This window comes from Parasteatoda tepidariorum, chromosome 9, assembly GCF_043381705.1.
Source record: "Parasteatoda tepidariorum isolate YZ-2023 chromosome 9, CAS_Ptep_4.0, whole genome shotgun sequence".
NCBI classification, from domain to species: domain Eukaryota; kingdom Metazoa; phylum Arthropoda; class Arachnida; order Araneae; family Theridiidae; genus Parasteatoda; species Parasteatoda tepidariorum.
Genome location: NC_092212.1, coordinates 54,182,817 through 54,195,619, shown reverse-complemented (window position 1 = coordinate 54,195,619; position 12,803 = coordinate 54,182,817). Strand labels below are relative to the sequence as shown.

General features: G+C 27.3%; 1 protein-coding gene across 1 annotated transcript in view; it reads left to right on the top strand.

The window, feature by feature from the left end:
* Nucleotides 1-1,737: 1,737 nt before the first annotated feature.
* LOC107455693 (midasin) overlaps nt 1,738-12,803 on the top strand; it is a 248,404-nt gene continuing 237,338 nt past the window's right edge. Inside the window, exons 1-6 of the mRNA XM_043040480.2 lie at nt 1,738-1,991; nt 6,078-6,304; nt 7,895-7,982; nt 8,065-8,201; nt 10,074-10,181; nt 12,166-12,319. Of these exons, the coding sequence (XP_042896414.1) occupies nt 1,899-1,991; nt 6,078-6,304; nt 7,895-7,982; nt 8,065-8,201; nt 10,074-10,181; nt 12,166-12,319 (807 nt within the window). The 5' untranslated portion in view covers nt 1,738-1,898. The remainder of the gene's footprint in view (nt 1,992-6,077; nt 6,305-7,894; nt 7,983-8,064; nt 8,202-10,073; nt 10,182-12,165; nt 12,320-12,803) is intronic.

Genomic DNA, 12,803 nt, shown 5'->3' with positions numbered 1-12,803 from the left:
TATTGTGCTTTGAAATTCTTGCAAACCTGGTATTCGATTACGTATTATTTGTGTTTGTGGCGTAACTACCACTATAAATATTAAATACCAATTCAGTAGTATATAAGACATGATAACTTTATTCTATCTCGAGGTACCTTTTGATAGATGAAGGTTGACTTAGTCGATAATTTTATGTTTACAAGTAATAGTACTTGGGTTTAGAATTGGCGATCGAAATGGGCTGCAGTTTGCGTAGAGCATAACTCTCTACCTATGGCAACACTTCACATGCTTTCCCCATTAGCGTGTGGAGAGTCATAGACGAAGGAAGTACGTTAGTTTCTCTCTTGATTTTCATATAGGTTAAAATCTTTTAAGTTGGAAAACTATATGGAACTGAGAACTACATTAAACATAGTTCTAAAGAAAAGCATCACGGAAATTTAAAAGAATATTTTTATTAAATAAAAAGAAAAAATTGTAAGAAAAGGGGAAATATCGTAGTACATTCCTATACTACTGAAAAGAGGAGGAGAGGGAAGGGAGAATGGCCAAAGGCATGAAACCGAACTCTCCCCAGATGGCGTATTCGAGCGTTGCGATCGTCAATGCTAAAGGTACTAACACTGATGTAAGATGGTTCACAGCTAGCAACAAGAACAAACAGTAATTATCAAATGTAAAGAGGCCAAATCAGGACTGACAAAAAAGCGAGTTATTCAAAGTCTAGCAACCATGCCACCTTTTCTAACAATATATCTCTAAATAACTAGAACAAATTTTCACTTCAAACTCACCAGAATTACTTAATAACATCTTGACTAACTCGAAAACAAAATTATCCGTTTGAAAATATCGCCGCGCAGAATAAGCTGTAGTAAGCAGTTGCAAACTTTCTAACAGGAATTAAAGCAGGTATTGAACTCGAGATTGCTATTGTTTACATTTATATGGATGGTTATATGCAAGGCGATACTTTCAAACGGATAATTTTGTTTTCAATAAAAGAAATAAATTAGATAATTTCTGAGCTCAAATCTGCCGTATTTCATTAGATATTAATGTTATTAAGTAATTCTGGTGAGTTTGAAGAGAAAAATTGTCTTAGATATTTATAGATATATTGTTAAAAAAGGGCGAGATGGTTGCTAGATTTTGAATAACTCGCTTTTTGGCAGTCCTGATTTGGCCTCTTTCCATTTGTTTATTACTGTTTGTTCTTGTTGCAAGCTGTGCACCATCTTACATCAGTGTTAGCACCTCTAGCATTGTATACAAAAGTATTGTTAGCATTGTAAAAACAGGTAATAAGTAATCAAATATCACGTTTGCTGGAATCTCAAAACACGATGATCACGTTGTGAGCCAAGTAGCTTTAAAATACACCGGAAACAGTAACTCAGAAGTATAGACGGTATTTCCCTAGTGTAGAAAACGCCATCCATACCTAATTTGGCTACGTTTGTGTGTTCCCCTTTTTTTTTTGAGTAGCATCATAGCAAGTTTGAGACTCTTTGGAATTCATTTGTTGCTTGTTTCGTTGAAAGTTAAATTGAAAGAACGTGTTATTTTGAAATGATGACAAGTACAATAATATTTGATGGCACGCTTTTTCAAGCTTTAGTGTTAAAATCAGTCGGAAGTAGTAACCCGGAAGTCTTGCGATGAATTTACACCAACAGCGCCATCATTGCTTAGCTTTACACGGTCAACCACCCATTTAATGTTTTTTTTTGTTTTGTTTACAAATAATTAATATTTTGTGTATGGCAATAGAGGCATCCGATTTGTTATGGTCGCGGTGCCGATTTCGGTCCGGTAGTGTGTATTTTGTTATGTGATTTAAAAAATGCACGTGTGTTGATTGTTCAAAGTTTTATGCTTTGATAGTGATCATAAAGAAGTAAAACTTCAATATGAATGAGCAAAATATTTTTGCCCCATTAAATAAACTTTTATCTGAGTATTCATCGCTTTCGCGCAACTTCGCTCCGTTTCTGTCTGCTCAGGTAATATATAATACCAAAAGTTGGAAAAAAAAAAAAAAAAGGAAACTGATCAGCACATGAATCAGTTTTAAAATATAAACTGTAAATTTTTTTAAATCAAAAACTCTGCTTGTTGTTTGTCACTATTTAATGTTCTTTTTATAATAAAACAATCAAAATTATATAACGAGTTGGGTATTTATAAAAAACCCCTCTAAAATGTTTACAGAACTATGAATATAATTTTAATTGATATCTTATATATTTACTCCTCGAATAAAATATTTTCGCTATTTTCTTCAGTTGCAATGTTGCTTCAATATTTATTTTGTTGAAAAATTGAAAGAGAAGTAAATTTCTGTTCCCTTGAAAAATTAAATGGTGTCGATTTATTTATCTTAAAAAAGAATTTTTTTTTTACCTGTGCTCTTCTCCTTTTATTTAAAAATATCGTATCAAAGAGTTTGTACCCTTTATGAAATAACGTCTCTCTTGTCAGTGTTTACTAGTGTTATTTATCTGTTGTCATCACAATTTTAAATTTTTATTCTGGGAAGACTTCCTTATCGTGATCTGCTGCACAAAAATCGCCAAATTTTTGCGACTTCCAGGCACGAAATAAAAAAAAGAAACATTGTAAGGGACCAGTGCAAATTGTATAACTTGCAGCTGCCCCCCCCCCAGTTAAAAATTTACATGTTTTTTTTTTTTTTTTTTTTTTTTTTTTTTTTTNTTTTTTTTTTTTTTTTTTTTTTTTTTTTTTTTTAATTTTAAGTGTAAAATGCATTTGGTGCCTTGGTGATTGCAGCTATGGTGTCAAACCATGATATGGAAATATCCCCATTATAGAATTTTCTTTAAAGTTTTATTTACCCTTTGTAAAATGTACAAAAAAAATAGTAATCATCAGTCTTGTATGAGTATATTATACGAGTACTGTCATGTGCTAAGTATAAAAGATTTGTTTAATCTTGTATTTCATATTTTTTAATATAGTAAATATGGTTGGGAAGATTATAGGGTATTTCTATTTAAGAAGACTGTAATAGAAAGAAATGACAGTTATATGCAAAAGAAATAGAAATAAATATTTAGCAAAAAGAAAATGCACTTTTGCCTTATTTTGGACAATAAACCCTATGTGTCCTGCTCAAAACTAGTTGAGGATTTTCAAAATCCCAAGCCATAAATCTTAAGTAATTTTTTGTTGATGTGGTTGCAGGTTTGCATTTATATTCAAAATATTGATGACTTTGCTAAGAGTTTATTTGCATGATGCATATATTTTTTATTTTAGAATATGATGCAATAAATTTTTCTAAAAGCTTACTAGTGTTTAAAACCTAATACTGTGAGCAGTGTCATGTTTTTTTTAAAAGCATTTTCATTGTTAAATTAAAGTTAGTTTTACTTTAATGAATATAGTTACTTTAATGAATATAATCTTTGTTGATTTAAATCATTAAGTTCATTATTGAAGTTTGTTGATAGTTGAAAATATTACTCATTTACAAGATAAAAAATTTTTTGCTCTTGAGTTTGCTTTAGTTTTTACTTTTGAGTTTCTGGGGAGAAAGTAAAAATTATGCGGTTAAGGGATCTTTAACTTAATAAAGTTTTGACTGAAATTTGTTTCTATGAGTCAAACAATTAGAAATGTTGTTATAGGAAAAATATAAATTTCATCTCTAAGCAAATGTTTCAGTTTTAGTTGCCTTTTTTTGTGCTATATTTCCATAATCTATATTCTATACTTAATATTACCAAATTTTGTATCAGGTTGCTTTATTATTTTTCTAATATTCTTCTTTTTTATTTCACTTAGTTTTAAATAGTTCCTTACAACTTATATTGAACTGCTGCATATTTTACTGTTGTGCCCAAAATGTTAGCTTTGAAAGCAAATTATTAATTATCAAATTGCTATTTGACTGCTTTTTAACATTTCTATTTTCTGAATCTAATTATAATTTATAAATGAAGTTCATGAAATTTTGTTCCTTAAATTTTTAATTGAAGGATAGGTTATCAAAAAAATTTAGATTAATATAATACTTTTAAAATTTTTCAATGAAAATATTTTGATATGAATGCATTACTCAGTTAAACATACTTTAGAATTGTTTAACTTATTTGTTGTAAGTATAAAGGAATTTACATGCATGCTCGTAAAAAAGAGGGCTTACCAAAATGCATTAGAGCAGAATAAGTTATCCATTGATTCAGCATTATTAACAAAAATTGAAATATAAAATAATTCTATTTGAACACCTTTATCCCTTTTTTTTTGCTTTGTGTTTTTAACAAAGCAATTTTGTTTTCAATTTTAATGAATTGCTTTAAATTGTTTCATGTCATCAGAAGCAGGTTTTTCTCTGTGCAAACGAAAAATTCCTAAAGATGGCAGGAAAAATAAAATTCTCATTCTTTCCAAATGGTACTCACATTAGTATAGGATGTTTTTAAGCATCATTGTACACTAATCATTTGCATAATATTTCCCAACTAATACTAGATTCTTCTTAGAATGTTTTAAGAAAGTTTAATGAAGCATAATTGATCCTCTACATATTTTTAAAGTTTCATTATCCAAACTTTTCAAAATTGTTGGATCATGTTTTTCAAAATTGGATAAGTGCATATAAGATATAATTGTAATTTTATAATCATTATATATATTTTTCTTTTTAAAAAGTATCAGACTTTAAATTTTTAAAGATAAATTTGATAAACATTGGATAATTTATAATATGATGGAAGTTAAGCATCTTTTTCAAAGAAGTTGACTTATTTATACATTTGTTTATTGAAGTTGACTTAATTACACCAGTTAAATAGTCACTGTTTAACTGCTTTAATATTTGTAGAGAATGTTTATCAGAAAATTAGGGTATTTTACTGTAAAAAAAAGAATCTTAATTTATATGAGCTAATAAATAATTGAAAAAAGTAATAAAAATTATATTCTGATATAAAAGTTCTGCATTAAACTTTAAAGTACACGTTAATTTACGTTTTTAAATTAATTAAGAAAAACTTTCGCAGTTTTTATCTACTCCATAGTGTCCTAAAAAACATTTCTCATTTTATTTATTCCTTCCTTTTAGCATCATTATAGTCATGGAGCTGAAAAACTTTTTTTTTTCAATTTTCCAAGAAACAGTGAGACAGCAAATATTAAAAAGTACAAGCTTTAGTTAAGTTCAGCTTTAAAATTTTTAGTTTTCAAGTCAAAGTAAGATGCTTCACATAGACATCTCGTTCAAGTATTTCTTTGTTAAGACTTATTTTATTCAAAAAATAAGCAACTTAAATTCTGTAGGAAAACTGTTTTTTAATATTCATTTTTATGAAATCTAAATATGAGATTAACATTTATTGATTTTGAAACTTGTTGCAAGTCTCTAAGTATAATAAGTGAGTTATAAGAGTTAATTTTATGTATAATAAAAAAGAAACACACATATAAATTAAATATATTAGGTTGTTGTTGTTAATTTACGTCGCACTAGAGCTGCACTATGGGCTATTGGCAGACGGTCTGCGAAACATCCCGGAGGATGATTCGAAGACATGCCATCACAATTTTGATCCTCTGCGGAGGGGACGGCACCCCCGCTTCGGTAGCCCGACGACCTGTGCTCGAAGTCGAGCACTCTACGGTAGTGCAGTTTAACGAGGACCAATACCTCACACCCTCGGTGCCTACGCAGACTGATCCAAGTGGTCACCCACCCGCACACTGACCGTAGCCAGTGATGCTTATTATTATATTAGGAGATAACCAGTCTGAATAAGTATAATATAAGATACATATAAGAGGAATAATATGGGATTCAAAACAGCGTATTACATAATAATTTATTTTATTTTTATTGAAGTGTCAGGATTTATACAGGATATACAGTTTTTCAATAACTCATATTTAATAAATTTATGAACTGTAATGATCGATTCAATTTCTTAAAAGTATCTAATATAATTATTAGAACTGTGGGTCACCAAAGCTCTAGGAGAGTCAAAAGTTAAAATGGTTTTTATATATTTAAAATGATTTTTAAGTAAAAGTTTCAAAGTGTTAAGTTTAATTTGTTCATTTTTTTCCAGTCACAGTCGTTTAAGAACATTGATGCAATACTAAATGCTCTCTCTGAAATTCTCTGTACTGAGAGTTATACTATAAGAATTGCCCAGTTGTTCAGCCCTTTGCTGTTAGAACTATTGACACGTGCTAGTTGTTTTCCTGATAATGACTCAGTGGATGGTTATACTAAACATGAACTCTTTTGCATTGCTTTATCAAAGCTTTTGTGGAAATTTCCTGAAGTTGAAAGGTAAATATATTTACATATTTTCATTATGAATTTAATATTTTGTGAGTAAATGTATTTTATCTTTGTTAAATTAATTACAATCTTTATTCTTAAATGTATGTTATGATCTATAAATTCCTAAATTAACTTATAAAAATCATTTTCAGTGAAAGCTGCTAATGCAATTCTAATTTTAAAACAATAATTCATTGAAGGTTTTAAACAAAATCAAATAAACATTATATGTACAATCTAACAATGTTTATAATTTTCAATTAGCATAACTACATTGTGCACATAATATAGCATGAGATGTTTGAAGTTCCATAACAAGTAATTAAAGTTTGTTTTTTGTATATGTATTTTCCAATGCATTTAAACTTTTTGTTTATGTGTAACATGTTCATCAAGTTAATTACAAAATTTTAGTCAGACTGACTTAAAGTGAGAGGAAAAAAAAAAACTGTTTTTGTCAAGTGTAAAAATAGAATAGATCATTATTTTATTTTGCCAAAGTCTATAAATCAAGTAAAATGGAAAAAAAATGGACTGATTTAGCAAAGATAGACTGACTTAAAGTGAGAGGGGGAAAAAAAGTGTTTTTGTCAAGTGTAAAAATAGAATACATCAATATTTTATTTTACCAATGTCTATAAATCAAGTAAAATGGAAAAAAAAAATGGACCAATTTAGGAAAAAAAGAAAAAGTATTTTTAATCTATATTTTTTCTTTTTGTAGCAGCTTAATGTTTTTATATTTTCTAAAGCTTAAGCCGGTTTTCTAAAATCCACTAAAATGTCTTTTCCATTTTCTTACTATGCTCTTCTTTGAATGTATTTTAATGAGCAGTCTTGATAGGCTTGATGTGAGTGAATTTAAGGCTACAAAAGTTTACTTTCACGTCTCTATAAATTTGAATTGAACTAAAAAAAGTGAATCTCTGAATTAAGTATTTGTATAGACACTGGGAGAACGTTTTGGGAAAAACTAAAGAAAATGCTCAGCGATACTTTGCTATAACGCTTCAATTTTGAATCACACTAAACATTCCTTAGTTTAATCAAAGGTTATTTCACCTATAGGAAGGAGCAGACGTATGAAATTTAGGGTAAATATCGTATATATATATATATATATATATATATATATATNATATATAAAATTTTTATTGTTGAAAAACGTATTCTTTGCAGCTTGTTTATCTTTAAAACCCATTATCCAGAAAAATTTATTTTTCGGTGTTTCAGAAGTATCAGCTATTCTGGATATGGTCTATATTCATTAACCAAGCAAATTAACTAGTTATGTTTTTTGCTTTTCAATTATTTATATTTTCAAACTTTCTATGATAATTAAATATCCGTAAAAATCCATATATTAAATATCCATATTTGTTTCCGTGTTTTTGAAAGAAATGTTATCAATTTTTATTTATTTATTTATTTTTATTATAAAAATCAATTTTAATAATTTTTTTGTATCACTGCAGTTTATTAATGGTTCACTTTCTTTATTGCATTGTCCACAGTTTTCATTTTTATTTTTCCATCTTTTTTTATGATATCATTAATTTGAAAATGTTATTATATTTTCTAATTCTTATTATTTAGATTTGCAAAGAAATATTTTGAAAACTCTCGGAATTTGTTTTGGCGTTTTGAGAGAGAAGTTCAAGAGCCACCTGCTAAAAAGATTAAAGTTTGTATTTTTTGAAAAAATAAAAAAACTATTTAATTTTAATTTTATGGAGAATTATATTTATTTCTTATTTTTTTCATAGACTGAGGTGCCACATATTTCACAACTGTTGCAAGCAGCTTATATCTTTTTGATATTTGAAGAAAAGTATTTCAAAGATTCATGGTCTTGGTCTGTTATAGCACATTTTTTAAACAGTGAGAATGTTAGATGCAGATGGTAAGGATGTTATCTTACAAGATAATTTTATGAATGCTTAATTATATTTTTTTCAGCTTCGATTATTTAATTTTATACAATTCGTTACCACACTTTATCTCCAGTAGATAAAATGAGAGCTACAAAATGTGATCAGCAGGTGGTACAATTGTTGACACCATACTACACATTTAACACATAAATTAAGTTTGCTACAAAAAAGGAAGTAATAATTTGCCTCTTAATATTAATTATTATTATTATTTTAATTTTTGGTTTAATTATTTTCAAATTATAAGTTGTGAAAATATGAGTAGAGTTTTGATTCAATTTGTGAAAAGTTTTGTAAAAAAAAAAAAAGGCAATAATTAAAAAAAGAAAAAAATTCTGCCATTATAATGTTAAGAATTAAATTTGTAAAGTATTTAATTTTTAATACATTTTTTCCACATTTTATTTATTGGAAAATCTTGGAACTATTGTTTCAACGCATTTTTAAGTTTTGTTCTAATTTAAATGTTGAGAAGTTCTGACATTCTATTTCTTTTATTAGTATCTATAAAATTTGTACTTCTGAAATTCTATTAATTCCCCTTGCCTTACATTGATTTGACTATCTAATTTGTAATCTAAAATCCAAATTTTGATTATTTGATAAAATACTATTTTCTTACTATTTAAGTATTAAGTTACACTTCTGATTTAATAACTTAAAATTTTTTTTGTGCATAATTGAAATATATTTTCAATGTTGGTTATAAATTAATATTTATTAGACTTTATTTAAAATTAACAATATTGTTTACTCCTGACCGTGTTTTTAGATTAAAATTGATCCCATTGTAGCCTTTTTTAAATATAACACTAGATTAATTATTTTTTTGACTTATCCACTCCATCCTCATGTAAAGTGAGCTAGTGTGGGCAAAAATAACTTAAAAAAGAAAAGGATATTAAAAAAGTAGTTTATTTGTCATTAGAAAAAAAAATTAGTATTTTACTACTGCTAATAAAAAACTATGAATAATCTTTTAAGTATAATCTTTTGGCAAATTTATAAAAATTGTTCAAACTTGCCCCTCTCCCCTATATTTATATATAGAACATGGTGCATCGCATTTTTAAAAAGTGCTTACAGGTGCTTATTTTTGATTTTCGTTATTTAGAAACCCTTAAAGGTGTTTTTTCCATGGGGTGTTTTTAAAAAGTGCTTAATTTTCCCTTTTGGAAAATTTTTGCATATTTTTTTCTTTATTATATTGATTTTAGGTAGATCAAAAATGGTAGATGCAAAATGTTTGATGAAATACTACAATTAGGTAGATGCAAAAGCGTGCAAAAGCATGCAAAATGTTTGATGAAATACTTGCGAGTTCGTACGTGCGTCTACTGATCTGGTTTCGGTGAGGTTATTGCCTTCTCATAAGCAACTCTACTGCATCTTGTAAGATATTCTCAATTTTAAAGTTCATTCCCCCCCCTCTAATAGCGAACCGAAAAATTTCTTGATCATTTTATAAAAGCTATTATAACCAATAAAAGAGTTGTTTGTCAGAAATTAGTTATTTTTTCATGATCATCTAAAGTCTTTGAAAATTAGTTTGCATTTTGTAAATGTATGTAGTGCTTAAAAATATTTCTTGAGTGTTTAAAAAGTACTTAAAAGGTGCTTATTTTTTGTTGAAAGATTTGGCTATGCACCCTGTAGAATAATTTATAACTTGCTTATTAAAAGTTTTTGTTAAACAAAATATCAGAAAAATTTAGCACATACTATCTCTAATATGATTGTCTTTATTGTAACATAGAATTTTAATTTATTTTGAATGTAAAATATAAATATTTTGCACTTCTATTTTATTGTGTTATTGACACATGAAAATATTTTTATAGGTATGCCCATCAATGTTTACGACTAATTGGAAAGATGAGTGATAAAGATTTTAACATCCTCTTGGAAAATAAGTTTTCACCCATGGAAATAATAGCTTATTCTAAAGAGTAAGAGTTTTGTATTTAGTATTAATTTCATATGTCCCATTATTGTAAGATTTATAAGAGTCAAGCAGTATATACTTGAATTTAGTTTACATTCAGTTCCTCTGGTTCTATCAATTAGTAGTTTTCCTATTTTTAAGATGATATTTTCTTTATTTCAATTACTGAACATTTAAGTCTTTTATTATTGTTTTAGTTTTTTGTTAAGTACCTTTCAAGAATCCTCAAATATTTGAGGGTTTATTTTCTTGAAAACTGTCCCCTTGAGTATGCTAACTCTGTTGCTAATTTTAAAAAATCACTAAAATATTTTCACTTGTAGTCTAAACAGCTTTATTTTTTATAGTTAGACAACCTACAAGTTTTGTAAAATGGAATGCACTTTATGCAAGGGCTAATGCCAGATTCTTAACTAAAAAATACCTGTTTTTAAGAACATTTTTAGCGAGATTTTTATAATGTTCTGTAAAAAAAATATGCTCAAAATTTAATAAATAAATATATAAAAAGGTAATTTAGAAGGAACTCTTTTTCTTAATAATAAAATTGTAATCGTAAAATTGTCCTAATTGCCTACATCTCTTTATAACAGAATACTTATTAATATACTTACTATTCACAATAAGTACTCATATATATGTATTACAATTAATTCAAATTTACTTTACCTTACAACTTATCTTGGCCACACATTTACTAAAAATGTACATATGAAGACTGATCTTTTTTGTTTTTCTAGGATAATCATGATTTTTGTGAAAATTTGGATTTACTACGTAAATTTTTGTGTTATAATTTTTTCTGGATCAGTTATTGAAAAAGAGCCAAAAAATAGTAAAATCCACGATAAGCACAAAAACAATAGTAAAATCCACATTGTATTAGACTCTGTTATGTGAACTTGAAATGATAAGGAATAAAAAGTTTAAAAATTTTACTAAAAATGCATTGTAACTCATACATGTCAATTATTTAAGATTTTTCATATTTTTTTAATTTTTAAGTATGAGTTGAAAAAGCTGATTGCAGCTTTGCTAGCTTTTTATGTGAAATTCATTCAGCTTCTTCAGTTTCTGGAATCACAAATCGATTGTAATTCATTTACAAATCTGAATTTATTAAAAATTTTCTGTCTTGTTTTTCTAAAGTATGAGGTGAAAAAATGTCTGTTGTTTTATTTTTTTATCATATGAAATTCATTCAACCCCATAGATTTCAAGTGTCATGAATTAATTAATTTTTAAATCTAAGTTTCTAAGAAGTTTCCTGTCGCTTAACTCGAGAGTATGAGTTGATAAAATAATTTGAATTTTGCTATCTGTTTGTATGAAAATTAGTTGGCCCCATTAGTTTTCAGATTATTAACTGATTTATTTTTAGTGGGAAATTAGTTCAATCCCATTGATTTTAAGTATCACAAATTGATTGACCTCCTTTGTTTCTTATGTCAAAACAATAATTGACATGTCTCAGACGTCTTCAATACAGAGATGCCAATTTGCTCTGGACAGGAAATAAATATTTTAAAGTGGTAGTTTATTAATTGTGATTCTTGGTTTAATGAATTAAAATTACTAGATTTTTATCCACCACTAATTCTAAATAATTCATAGGGTTAATTCACCACTTTATAGTAGTTATGTCATGCTTTACATTTTAAAAAGCAAGCAAAAATAGTCAAATATTTGCAAAATTTAGTTTGTAGTTATTTACCGTTTTTAAAAAAATTTTTTTTTGACATGTCCGGAGCAGTTGGCATCTCTGTCAACATTCTGTTGCGAGTTGTTGTTTACAGTGCAATCAAAGATCATTTCTTGATATGTCAAGGGGTTAAGATTGATTTGTCTATTAGAAATTTCCTGTTATGTTTCTTAAAAGAATAAGTCCCTTTTTATGTGAAATTCATTCATCCGTATTGTTTTTAATTTGTTATCACATGATATATTTCTTGTGTATCAATATTTTACATATATTCTTTTCCCTTCAGATTAAGTGATTTGTCTAGTCTGTGGAGTCTTAAAGGTTTTTCTAAAGGTCCATTACCAGTTTTAGGAGATAGTAATAAATCTCTTAAAGAATTCCTTTCGTCAGATGTAGTCGATATGTTTGGCGTTCTTTTGCCAAAGTACCAAGAAGTTGAAGTAAGTCTCTTATATTTTTTTAATTCATCTAAGATTTTTAGTTCATTTAAATGTATTTTTTTGTGTATTATTTTATATATATCCTATTGAAGTTCCAGCATCTTTTTTAATCTTTAAAATTCAATTAATATTTGCTTTGGTAACTTTTAAGTATTATCATTATGTTGAAATGCATTATGCCAAAAAATTAAATAATAGTAAGTATTTCCAAAATAATATTAGTCAAAATATAATGAGTCAGATGTTATTAAACCAAGACCATGGTATTTAGAAAAATAGAGGAACTTGAAATGTAGTTTCTGGTGCTACAAGAAGGATTTGCAAATTTTTCATTTGCAATGAGGCAGTGACAAATGGTTGATCATTGAACAGCTGTCGGTTTATTCATTCCATTTCTCTAAGCCTTTGCTTCATCATTGAAAAGTAATATCAGTCCTCCTCATTTACTATTTTTATTTTTATATTTAGTTTTATGACTTTTTAC